This window comes from Fusarium odoratissimum, assembly GCF_000260195.1.
Source record: "Fusarium odoratissimum NRRL 54006 unplaced genomic scaffold supercont1.27, whole genome shotgun sequence".
In the NCBI taxonomy this organism is placed as follows: domain Eukaryota; kingdom Fungi; phylum Ascomycota; class Sordariomycetes; order Hypocreales; family Nectriaceae; genus Fusarium; species Fusarium odoratissimum.
In genome coordinates, this window is record NW_022158711.1 from 403,561 (window position 1) to 415,927 (window position 12,367).

Genomic DNA, 12,367 nt, shown 5'->3' on the forward strand with positions numbered 1-12,367 from the left:
TGGGCTTCTGGAAGGATTGCTGATTGGTGAACTTTAGCGTTCAACGATGGATTGAGTTGTTGTTGAAGGAGATGATGGCATGATGGCATTTGCATCATGGTCAAATATCAACGTCATCGTCTCTCGATGACATGAGATGGTTTTCTTTGTTGGACCCGAAAGTAGCATGAGGTATGTTGGCTTGTCGTGGTAATTCCCAACAATGACACAGTCAAGGTTATGGGCAAAATTATCCAACACTTTGGTCAGCTTGAGACAGAGTGCTCCATCGGGTGAGCCGGACGCTTCATATCAGCATTGCCCCAAGACAGCGCAATTGCGTGGCCTATTTGACGGAGTAAATCCTGACAAACCCCGAACGGAGCTGCACAATTGCTACAGTAAAGCCGGAACGAAACTGCATTGCCACTTTAAGGTGTAAGCCTGAGGCAAAGCCATCACCATGAGGGATTCGCAAAGCAATGAGATTCAATTTGGAATTTTATCACATCAGCAACGACGGAGGAAGTCCGAGCCAAGCAACCAAGCGAACCATCAATACCGAGGTGGGACATGCGTATCTATCTAGCTTGATGGTCGGCAACCTTGGCTTCATGTTGCTGCTATCGAAATAAACAAGCTGCACACCTCCCTTTGCTGCGATTCTCAATCAGAGACAAGGTGGGAAGGACAATTGAATTGATACCCGCTTCCGAATATTTATCGATAGCAAATGGATATTCCCCAGAGTTTGGCAGCGGGTGTTACAGATGAACTAACTAGGTTCCCCACCATTGGCCTTGGATCGTCGACCAGCGTCCTCTGGCAGGTGAGCAAGTGGTGGGAGCACATGACAAGTCATGGTGGGATTGGCTTATCAGTTCTTCTGTTAACGAAACGCTGGTTTATCACTGATTCAACTGTGTAGGGTCCAAATGCAAGACATGCGTTGCAACAAGCAAGGAAGTTGATGAGATTTGCAATGGTTGATGGCATCTGCCCTCCATTTCTGCTCGTAAAGGCTGGTAGCAGAGTCGGGGCGACGGCCTATCGCGCTTCCAATCTCTAATGGCATGGATGTTTGTGAAACGGCCCGCTCGGCGCGTGTATCCTCCGTCCCATCCATTCCGTCTTCTCAATCGGTAGTGGCTGATCAACATCCGGCGTAGTGGTGGCCGCCCTCACTCCGAAGGCTTACCTATGAGGGCTGCTCTTGAATGTGAGAGGACCATAGGCTCAAGGGAGGGTGCGTCTGAGTCCGGAGGCTGGAGTCAAGAGGCTCACGAGGCATGTCCCGTGAAGCGTCACCCGTCCCATATCGCGTTACTACCATATATCATTTGACCGCTTTGGTCTGAGACAATACAGTGGGCGATTCTGTGCGTGAGTTTGAGACGTGGGAGTCCGAGCGCATGAATCTTGGGCAGAAGCAATTCTGGCACCCACATCACATCGCAGGATCGGAGAAATGAAACGGCGTAGTCTATCCCAACATCCTGGATCAATTCGGGAAGTTGATGAAGGGCTCAGCGTGCTGCGCGCGTCGGCAAGTCATCAGCACTGTCTCAGTGTCTAACTGTCTATCAACTCCACAAACGAAGCTAATGCTGGTGACCGACGGAATATAGTTGGAGGCGCCAAGGACATTGGCCTGTGCGACGGTGAAGACCAATGTCATTCATTGACTGCAAGGGCGGTCAACATTGAGGCATCTTTTACCCATCTCCCTTCTCAAGTGACAGAGAAGGGATAGCAACGGATGCATCAAACCAAGGAAATCGGCGAGTCGTGCAGTTGAAGCTCACGACATTTGGATCCAACGCGATCTAGACCACCTCGAGCATCCATCAAATGCTGGGCGAAAGACGTCATCCAAATGCTCGTCACAGGGGCCAGTCTTTGACGGGCGTGTTAGTGGAGGGACCCTTCCACTCTAGTGCTGGCTTCGAGTGAACTGTTGGTTCGCTTCCATGGTTCTTTGATGCCCGGCACGACCCCGCGATAGAGGGGTCAAGTCAAATTGACTCAACTTCTTCTAATCAACAATTGAGATATTATGCCTCATTTATCGACTTTCTTGAAATGGTTGCCATGACTGGAGTGTCTATATCACAGCATTGGGCTCACAATTGTTTATTCAGGCGCCTACAGCGTCAACACCAAACAGAGAGTATCAAGTGTCTTGTCTTGTCTTGTCTGGCTCTCCAATTTGATTGACACCCACGCGACGGCATATCATGCCTCGGCTTCGGGCCTCCACCTCTTGGCTTGCTTGAGATGGGTTGAATCGAGCAATGGAACCTGCGACCCGTCTTTGCAGCATTGTTTTCTTTTTCCCTTCGGCATTTGTAACGCAAAGAAACGGTGAGAGATGTTGATCCACCGTCTTAGTTCTAGACGCCAACCGCAGTCCGTCTGCTTACACCGTCCTGTCCGTTGTGCCCCTCGAATTCGGCCCTCCGTTTCCCTTTTTTCCAACGTGCCGTCTCTCGGTTCGGCCAATCTCAGGCGGCGGTTGATATATCGCCCGCCTTGTTGAGCGGCTAAGGCAGATTCGGGCCGCGTGCACGGGTGGTTTTGTCAAATTCAATTCGATTCACTTCAGGTCTTCCTCGGATCTGAGTATTTCGGCGGTCAAAAACAAGGTTCTGATAGCTCCATGTTCAGATATCACTTCAGCCAAGATACTGATCACTTGATGATTGCCTCTGTTGACTTCAATGGCATTGAACAACTACGCTGCTCCGCATATCAAAGTCCATGATAATCACACTCCCTCCCTTCACTCGACTTCTCCGCCTGGAAAGAAGAATCTCCACTATGATCCATAGCCACAAGACAACTCAACTCCATAACGGACGGCCCCACTGAGGTACCTCAAATCCCTCCCCGTCTTCTGGGTCTGGTTCCTAGACTTGACTAGACACAGCAAAGACCCCCTCTATCTTTGCCATGTGAAAGTCGAACCCCTCGCGTCTGGTGGGGGCATCACTTTACGCGGTTACGAACAGCGGCAACGTGCAGTTTCTACTAATATCGTACGGACAATTTTGATGCTACCCAATGGGACCGAGCATTCGCCTCTGGCCATCTATCGTCTTCTATTTTTTGCCTCTTAAGTATTGAGAGCAAATGTACGGTGAAGATGCGGGCAGCCAGTGTGGCGTACACTAATTCTGGAGTAAGGGCTCAGGACTGGAAAAGAAAAGAAGAGGCTGCCAGGTAAACAGTAGCACTGCATTTGAGGCTTTATCATGTCAATTCGAGCGGGATGCAATTGGCGCAGCTGATACGCTGGCAGAAGCAACATCCTTGGTCAATCCAGCAACTCAGCGTGTCAGCTTCTGCTTGGGCGCAGTGAACCAATGGTCCTGTGTAACACGTCTACCGTTTGGAATGGTAAGGTGCAATTGATAGCTACCGGTACTGTCTGCTCCGTAGGTCTCTCGCCTCTTCCTTTGTTTCCTCTGGTGCGCTGTCAGTACGACCTTGGTTTTTTTTCATGCCGTGGAGCCACATAATGCATGACATGACATGCAACACCAATTTAGCTGGGGCTTCTCCCAGTAAACTTCCGGCGTTTTATTGACTCAACTCAATGGATGTCGTTTCAGAAACGAGGGGCCTTTGAGAGATCTTCCCTTTCAAGGGACGATTTCTATTTGCGGCATTGGGATAATCGCTATTCTAAGCTTTTTGACAAGTCATCCCAGCTGGCCTCAGGTTAAGATGCTACGCTGGAGAGAGTTTGGCTTCTTACAGCCACCCCCTGACGAACGAGATGCGGATGCGGCTTTTGTACGACCTTGGTTTTGGAGTTGCCTTGTTTTTTTTTAATTGGCTTTTCATGCCTTTCAATAAACTCCAGCTAGCAAAGGGACGTGCCTGGCGCTGCTTCAGCCTTGAGGCGTCGTGCTAACCAGTCGCCGCGAAGGACCATCAGTCGGCGGGAATGCCGCTCAGAGTTTAATCGTAACGCCCGGGCAATAGGCTACCAATTGTCGCAATTGCCATCTCATGACCAATCGATTATATCTTGTGCCCTTGCTCGTATCGAGGTGTCTGCCAAATTTGTATTTGCTTTTGCGTCAGCCAGGCTTGCTAGGACTTTTCAGCCGTGCTGCCTTGACCCCAGGAGCCTCAACTGAAGACGATTGGTTTGTGGTGGTGGCTTCAGTACTATCAGAGAGGCTCTTCCCACGCTCCCGGATGGTGTAAGTTCCAGAGCGCCGCGATTCTCAGCATGCCACGGGTGGCCGGAATTTCTCCCCTGGAGCGTGGCGTGAACTGGAGGCGGCGGCGATTGCCATTGCTGGCAAAGTCGCGACACAGTCTCCTGTTGCGCGTGTCCCAATGTGGTCATGGTGGTGCTTCTTCTGGCACGTCTAATATGACGGCGTGAGGCAATTGGGATCATGTAAAGTCGTAGACCATCAGGCTCTCGCGACCGTCTCGCGCCTCTTTGAGAACGATGACCATCTCATCATCGAAGCCAACCCAATTCCTGCGGTCCTCCCACTCAGCCCTTGGCGCGGATGTAGGGCTGTCCGCGTCATCGGCTGGCTGCCTGCTCGTAGGTCGTACCTCGATGCTGCTGCCTCCGCCGCGGCCCTCCAGCTCCCATACGCGGATCTCGTCTCCTCGCGTGCTAATGCTCACGGCCTTACCCCGCGGTGTGATCTCCGCATCTGAGATGCCTGATGTGTGGCCCCAGAGGCGGATGCCCAGGGATAGTGATAGGGATATCGCGGTCGAGGTGCAGAGGTATAGGACGAGAGTGTTGTCGGGTAGTGTGGCGAGGAGATACGGGTGGCTGTAGCAAAGGGTCGTAAGCTCTGGTCGTGACTCATTGGTTAGAGGAGAGTCAGCGCCGCCTGAGGCTGTGATGGGGAGCGTCGATGCGAGGCGGGAGGATAGTGTGTCGACGCCGGAGCCATCAGATGGCGGCGTTATCAGTAAGTCCTGAATGCCGATACACCAGCCGTCTCGGACGGAGAAGGTGTAGGCGATGGAGGCGCTCACAGAGGACGACATGCGCCGTATCGATAGAGCGAGTGGTAAGTGGGTGGTGTGCGACTTGAGCGATGTGAGGAGATATGGAGGCGGCAGAACCGTGCTCGGTGGTTTCTCTGTCGCTTTCAATGGCGGTTCATCATTGACACTATTCGCAGCGTCGTTAGAAGGTTTGTCATCTGGGCGGTTGAATGTGTATAGCGATATCAAGCCCGCTGTCGTCGCTGTTAGGACATAAGGATATCCGCAAGCGATAGCGACAAGTTCTCCATTGCAGCTTTTCTCGTGCCGGTATCTCCGTAATAGTTCTTGTCGCTCGAGGTTCAACCGCCAAAGCCCGAAACCGCCATCTGCGAATCCCACCACTATATCCACCACTGTTCCAGAACCGCTTTCGTCCACCGCAAGTGATGTCGGCGCATTGTCATCGCTTTCGTTTTCCTCGTGCAGGCCGAGCTGCGCAATCGGTCGTCGTGTTCGAAGATCCCATGCGCGCAGTCCATATTCCGAATCGGCCGTTATTGCAATACCCTCCACGACCTTGACCAACGTCCTCTTCTGTCCCCCATTCTCATCTGGCGCATCTCGCACGCTGACCTCCTCCACGGCGCATTTTCCTCTGGCCCAGTTGTGACGTAGCTTATACTGTCTCTTCCAGTCGACACTCTCAGTCTTACTACTCTCTCTTGGAACCTCATCCTCCGGCGCTCTTCCTTTCCGTCCATCTGCCCACACAGCTCGTCGGGAGGAATACTGTAACTTCGTGCCACCAGCTCCACCGAGTCTAAACCCAGGTATACGTAAAGCGCGCGGTAGAACAAAGCGCTCGTAGTAATGTTCGCGCCAGAGATGAGGATCCGAAGCAAGGCGGTAAAGGCGCTGTGAAGTGGGGGAAATGTCCAGTAGCTCTGACGACGAGAGGAAGGATAATATCCGCAGTAGAAGTTCGGAGGATATTGTGGTGAGAATATCGCGAGAAGGTGGGTTATATGCCGAGTTTGCGAAACGTAAACGTTTTGAAGGCCGAGGTTGAGATACTTCTTGTGGTTCGGAGGGTTGTTCGGTCGGAGGGAGCTTACGTTTCGGCATTTTGTGCGGAGGTTGGGCGCTGCGCAGGACGAGCCTGCGATCAGCTATATAGAACCTAGAGGAGAAGGGAAATGGGGGATCAGAGAGGTGTTGATGAAGCTCTGGGGTTGGTAGGATAAAGAAATAAAATGTCGGTGGCGATCAACGGTCGGCGGTTGACCGGAGCTTGGTGGTGGTGAGCTTACCCTGTACAAGTCGGTGTTCAAGAGATTTCGGAGTTTTGGCACCAAATTGCTTCACTTATCAACAAATAATTGCGATACGGATGCATCAGTGGTTTACGCGATATTGCTCATGATGATTCAAATACGCAGCTAAGTACTTCATGGCTCGCAAGCAAAAGCCATCGCACAATGGTGGAACATTCGTTCATGTGAAAAACACCAACTTCACATCGTGCACACTAACATTCTAGTGGATTATCATATTGTCTTAGTTTCCTGATGCATTCATGCTTATCTACTTCATTCTCCAACGTATAGGCGTAGGGTATTTCCATAATGCGTGTAAAGAGAGGAGTTCAACATCTCCCATGTAAACGAACCCAAACTCCAATGATGCTAGATCAACCATGCCCTCACAATCCCACCGCTGCGAAGATATCATCATACACCTTTCCAATCCAGCCTTCCATGAGGCCTCCCCTCGCAACAACTCCTAGGCCTCCAACTGCCCAGAGAGCAGCAAAAGCCACCGATGCTCCGTGGAGAGCGGCCCATCTCCTTCTCCTTTGCTTCCTCGCCCTCTTCTCCGCGGGTGCGGTACTTGTACCCCAGATGTATTTCGTCGTAGGTGATAGACCAAACCACTTGGCCTGACCCCAGATCATATGGCCGCAACCGGCGGCAAGAAGGCCAACATAAGAAACCCAAGAAGTAATAGGATGTCGAGCAAAAGCATGTGCGACGTAGGCGAGACCAATGTTAGAGCTGTCGCCCTCAACTTGTAAGGGCAGAACACGATTGACAAAGACATGGGCGGCGAAGAAGACGGAAAAAGCATAACCGGATATCGAGATATAGCTCAGTGCTGGCCACGGCGAAGAAGCCCTTCTTTGATCCTCGAGTTCCGTCCTTGAACGATGGAGAGCGTACATTCCCGGGGTCGCAGCACCATAGCGTTTCATGTTCTGTGACCTCCGCAATAGTCGAAGAGCAATTCCTGATCCAACATGGGCAATAACAGGGAGAGCAACGAGAATTGGTTCCGTAAGGGAGGTTTGGTAAATTTCACGAGTCATGAGGAGGTACGTCTCGGAGCCAGGGACAGAGCGAGTAACAGCGGGGATGAGGGATACGTTGGCGAGATGGAGGGAGGTGAATAGACCCATTGCATAGCTCGAGAACTTCTGGATTCGCATAACTGACGAAGTGTGAGTATGCTGTGCCGTTCAAGCATGTGAAGGCATTGGACACTCACGATAGAAGATTGGGCCTGGACCTGTAGCTCCATTTGTGAGGTTTGTACTTGCGCTCAGCCCGGGAGCACCGGTCGAAGGAGCCTTGATAGTTGCTGAGCTCCTCTCCATATCATCGGCATCAACCATCTCATATCCATCATCACTTCCTCTCGGCGGTGGCCCGAGGTCCCGGCGGTCAATAGACGGATCTGCTGGCGGAGAATCGATCGGGGAAGGGTCAAGCTGCTGTAAAGACAAGAAGCTCGCCTGTGAGGCTCGACGATCTGGGGATTGGTCGAAATCCATAGTGATACCACGCCCAGCGCGTTTAAATCTGTGTGAAAAGAAAACAAAGGACAAGAAATAATATCTGGCGGGGAATAGAAAACAAGAGATGACGGCGCGGGCTCGTGACAGGGAAGGGACTGGAAGTTTTTCCAGTTGGGATTAGCGCCTCAACGTGCTGGATTAACGGGGAAAGCTTTCAAGACTCTGGGGCAGGTGGTTCTGGAAGCTCTGTCGAAGACCCCCTGGGAAAATGACGTTGAGGTCCTGGGAGCCCGGTCAGCAAGACATGCCACGTTTTGATTGGTGGAGGGTCGAGGCTCTGAGCTCTAGCCAAACAGAGCTAGTGCCCGCACTCTTATCTGGATCGTGGTCACTGCTCAAACTTCCTTCATCAAACATCAGCAGCTTACAAGAACCACGACATTTTCATCAAAACAACACTGAGAAAGGCCAACTTCATAACTGTCTGAAGGAAAATACCAGAGACAACATGCCTCCGGTAAGATCCGAATACTCTGGTGCTCATTCCTTGACTAACGCGTCACCAGCGACACCTAACTCTTCCCTCGGCGCAGACTGCATCTGCACGTGAAGCTCAAAAGTCTTTCTACTGCCAGCTCTGCTCCAAAGGGTACTCGCGAATGAATGACTATGAAGCTCATCTCAGCAGTTATGATCACAGTCACAAGCAGCGCCTCAAAGACATGAAGGCCATGGTTCGTGACCCCACCGCTGGCTCTCGTGCGCGCAAGGCCGAGGCCAAAGCCGACGGTCTCATCAGCATCAAGCTCCCTGGCCAAGAGACTGCCACTGGTGGAGGAGGTTTCAAGAAAGGCGGCTTCAAGAAGAGTGGCTTCAAGAGCGCTTTCACCAAAGTTGAGAGCGGCGGACCAGCAGCAACGACGACGACTGAGAAGCCCAAGCCGGCTAGTACACTTGAGCCGGCACCAGTCAATCCTGGCCTTCAAAAGAACTTGTCACCGGAAAGCGATACTGAAGACGAGGGCTATGAAGTCTATGACCCTCGGTTTCCCACCGACTGAGCTGCATCGGACTCATCTTAAGTTACGAACATCAAACTAAAATTCTATTTGCGAGTATCTATCCGGGTCCTTTCTATCATTCTATTCTACATGGGTGGCCACTGTACACCTCCGATCTGCGATATATCCTGTTCCAACAATCCCAGCAAATTTCGACTTCCAGACATCCAGTCCGCCATTTGGTTGACTTGAGTGTTCTCACCAAACTCTGCATTGGGATCACCTGCGTTGCCCATGGTCGAGTCCATGACAGGCATGAGTCCGAGCTGGCTCAAATACACGTCGAACTCGTCACCGATGGGCACCATTGCCTGATCTTCCACTTGTTGAGACTTGGCTTCGACGTACAGGGCCGCGACGTTGCTCATGATATTGCATAGTCGCGACAGTTTTTGCATGGTCTCTGACGCATCACTGGTCTCTTCAATGGACGCACTGAACTGCTTCAACAGTTGGAGATCTTCTTGCGATGATGTCTCGATGACATATCCGAACAGCACAAAGAAGGGGGCAAATGGAGTCAGCACCAGGTTCCTAAAACCTTGTTAGATTTACTCGAAATCCAAGGAACTGCAACGATGAACCTACCAATGGACATATATGGCTCTCGCGTGGGGGTCTTTCCGCACCAAATCCATGCATGCGAAATGTGCGTGACAAGCCTTTCGTGCAGTGTCTATACACTCTTGACAGAACCTAGTGGGTGACCCTTCAGGAGCTGGAACTGCTCTGTAAATGAGAGTCATGGTTGACAGCAACTGCACTTCGTCACCCTTCAGGTGGACATCGACGAGAGGGGAAGCTCCGATTTTCTCAAGCGATGAGATAGCCATTTCGCGGCTCTGATACGACTCCGCCTCGACACGACGGCACTCAGCTGCCAGCAGACGTGCTCGTTCAGCGAGTACAGCTGGTGGTTGGCTTAATGCTGCCGGACAAAACCTGGCTTCATTAGCGGCGAGGACTTGGGAATATGGATGCAGATAATAACACTTACAGTTGCTCATACACTTGGCCCTGCAACGTTGCAGCGTTAAGCCACGTACCCGCAACAGCTTTGGTTTCAAGACTCAAGATGCCATCGAAGCTGAAAGTACGTGGAATGGTGATCTCCCAATCCTGGATGGCAGGGGCACGGCCTAGTCGAAGTGCTAGTGCTTTGTCCGTGGTATACGTGTACCAGAAAAGGATCGCCTTGATGTCAGCTTCCTCGGGGTTACGCGTTGAGAGATCCCTCCGATGGAAACCAGCAGTCTGGCAAATCTGGGCCGCGGCACAGTTGAGATGCCAAGCCACAGATGGTCTGCAGACGTCGATGGTGTATAATGTCTAATGCCTTTGTTAGTGCCCAGCACTTGTTACACCAGACTGACTTGTGCTTACACCCATGAGGAGAGCCTGGACTGTTTCTATCTTGGTCGACATGAAGAGAGACATATTTGCCAGCGCTGTTTCCAGGTTGATGCGACTTGTGTAAAGGTGTGATGCAAACTCATCCTTCAGAGGCTTGTTGTCAACGGTCAAGTGGTGCTGTTCAAGAAACAAGTAATAGAGACCAACGTTGACAATGATGAAGGTGGAATCACTAAAGTCGTCTGTGGGAAAGTAGACCATTCGACAAAGGTTGGAGAAGTCATTTATTCCAATGAAGTAGCAGACAAACGTAAAGAGACCTGGCGGAGAAGCTAGACAAAAGTCAGCGAATGGTTGCAAAGTTGTTGTTGTCACTGCTACCTCTAACTCTCTTAAGCAAGTTCACTACAATATCCATAGGAGGCATTGGCAGTTGACCCAAGCCTCCCTTTGGGATGGGCTGCTGGAGTGGAAAACGGGGACCATGGCTGATGGACTGCCGACTCTGAAGCTCGGCCAACTGTCTCAAGTTTGCGAGAGCTTCCCACATCTTGGGACTGACATCGTTTAACGAGGTGCGCTCCACGGCATGCTCGAGAAGGTCGCTAGCAAACGTGGTTTGCTGGGCAATGACCGAATCACCACCCAGAACAGACTCGTCATCGGAACTGTCAAAAGCCGCTGTAGATGCAGAGGCTGGATCGAGACCTGGTAAGGCTGCAGGGGTGACAGGAAACTGAATGTTACTTCCTGGAGTGGAGACGGGACGTTGGGAGAGATCCCGGAGGAGGCTTTCTATATTGCCTAAGCGGACCTCAATCTGGTCGATCTTTCGTTCACTACGAGGCACGCATGCCAGTGGTTAGTGGATGAGCTGCCTTATCTGGCTGGCGAACGGCTATCGGCAAAGCTGCTTGGAGGGGACAAAGCGGCACCATGTGCAGATACAGCGTCTGGGGTAAAAGATGGTATGGGGTCACGAACTATTGGGACGAGATGAGAACTCGCTGCCGGGGCTCTTTGGGTCTCTGGCCAACGCCTGTGGATGTACAAGATCGCTTGGCAGTACGACAGTTAGAGCATGGCCAGTCTTTATCGCATCGGATCTATATCATGCAGGTGTTATTAATACCATCTATGTTGGACAGCCTTTGTTTACAGAAACGTCCTGACTATGGCGTGTTTCTGAAGGCATTCATGGGTGATGCTCACCTTTCTCGTACGACACTGATCACACTGTGTTCACAAGAGTTCTTGTCAGCCCTGATATGCAAAGGGATTGTTACACAACACAAGATATAGTTGATGGGTGAAACTCGCAGCGGGCCGATGCAGCTAACAAGGCTATACTGGCACGGCACACCAGTTTCGCGATTGATCGCTTTAGGGTTGCCGTGTAAGCGATACGCACGCAGGTCGGGGAGTCCATATTCTGAATAATGCCAACACTGGAATTGGCTAAATCGAAAATCTGGTACTTACCGCTCTCCGAGCAGAGTCATCGGAAGCCGCGGGTCCGTTATTTGCGTGCCCGGGATCCATATCGAGTTCTTAATAGTCGAGATATGCGATGCGGCAACCTCCTTTTGGGTATTCACTTGCAGCCAAGGAATTGAGGCTGCAGCAGTAAGCTGAAGATCAATAAAGTAATAAGTTTTTGCTCTGCTAATCGGTGAAAGCGATTAGGCTCTCAGATAAGATGACGACGTATTTCGGTCAGTATCGCGGATGTGAAGGGTGAAGGAGAGGAAGCGGGAGCCGCGGGGACCGATTGGCGGCAGTTGAGGGCGCCGGACTGTGGCTTGCACAATGAGAGTAGCATGTGGCGTCCCGGATCTGGTCAGCATTGAGTGTGGCTGTCACTTTAATAAGACATTGACCTTATCAAGGCACAGTTGGAGAAACAGGGATGAGAATTGATTAACTGACTAGAGAAAATTGTAGCATTGATACTCTCTTTAGTCTTCGATAGCTTAATCAACGTTTAATTCAACGTTTAAGCTACTTTTCAGTGAGTTTCATGTAGGACTTGGTATACAGGCTTGGTCCTTTAAACGAGGAATACGAAATCTAGAAAAGGACTCTCGGGTTGTCAAGATTAAGCAGGCGGCTCAATAATTACCCCGGGTAATGAGCCATTCTAGGACACCTTCCAAAACTAGGTCTTACATGTCAAGCCCCGTCGATCGTGTGGCTGTATAAG

General features: G+C 51.2%; 4 protein-coding genes across 12 annotated transcripts; 1 reads left to right on the forward strand and 3 right to left on the reverse strand.

Annotated features, from left to right (window-relative positions):
* Window positions 1-2,207: 2,207 nt before the first annotated feature.
* Window positions 2,208-6,313, reverse strand: FOIG_12620 (uncharacterized protein). Its single transcript, XM_031213543.1, has one exon. The coding sequence runs from the start codon at window positions 6,079-6,081 to the stop codon at window positions 4,393-4,395; it is 1,689 nt and encodes a 562-aa protein (XP_031056874.1). The 5' UTR covers window positions 6,082-6,313; the 3' UTR covers window positions 2,208-4,392.
* Window positions 6,314-6,443: 130 nt separating this feature from the next.
* Window positions 6,444-7,974, reverse strand: FOIG_12621 (uncharacterized protein). Its single transcript, XM_031213544.1, has 2 exons — window positions 7,501-7,974; window positions 6,444-7,443 (listed from the first exon to the last, which is right to left on the reverse strand). The coding sequence occupies exons 1-2, from the start codon at window positions 7,784-7,786 to the stop codon at window positions 6,659-6,661; spliced, it is 1,071 nt and encodes a 356-aa protein (XP_031056875.1). The 5' UTR covers window positions 7,787-7,974; the 3' UTR covers window positions 6,444-6,658.
* A 169-nt stretch (window positions 7,975-8,143) lies between these two features.
* FOIG_12622 (uncharacterized protein) lies at window positions 8,144-12,311 on the forward strand. Of its 2 annotated transcripts, XM_031213546.1 has the most exons (3): window positions 8,161-8,267; window positions 8,317-10,151; window positions 10,207-12,311. In XM_031213546.1, the coding sequence occupies exons 1-2, from the start codon at window positions 8,259-8,261 to the stop codon at window positions 8,809-8,811; spliced, it is 504 nt and encodes a 167-aa protein (XP_031056877.1). In that variant the 5' UTR covers window positions 8,161-8,258; the 3' UTR covers window positions 8,812-10,151; window positions 10,207-12,311. The 2 variants fall into 2 exon arrangements, with proteins under 2 accessions (XP_031056876.1, XP_031056877.1); XM_031213545.1 differs by having other exon boundaries at window positions 8,144-8,267; window positions 8,317-12,311.
* Window positions 8,145-12,199, reverse strand: FOIG_12623 (uncharacterized protein). Of its 8 annotated transcripts, XM_031213548.1 has the most exons (9): window positions 12,094-12,199; window positions 11,647-12,020; window positions 11,377-11,400; window positions 11,149-11,270; window positions 10,546-11,003; window positions 10,195-10,496; window positions 9,809-10,140; window positions 9,400-9,753; window positions 8,833-9,345 (listed from the first exon to the last, which is right to left on the reverse strand). In XM_031213548.1, exons 2-9 carry the CDS (start codon window positions 11,704-11,706, stop codon window positions 8,898-8,900), a joined length of 2,100 nt encoding a protein of 699 aa, XP_031056879.1. In that variant the 5' UTR covers window positions 11,707-12,020; window positions 12,094-12,199; the 3' UTR covers window positions 8,833-8,897. The 8 variants fall into 8 exon arrangements, with proteins under 8 accessions (XP_031056878.1, XP_031056880.1, XP_031056885.1 ...); XM_031213547.1 differs by having other exon boundaries at window positions 8,145-9,345; window positions 11,647-12,199; XM_031213549.1 differs by having other exon boundaries at window positions 8,145-9,753; window positions 11,647-12,199.
* Window positions 12,312-12,367: the final 56 nt, after the last annotated feature.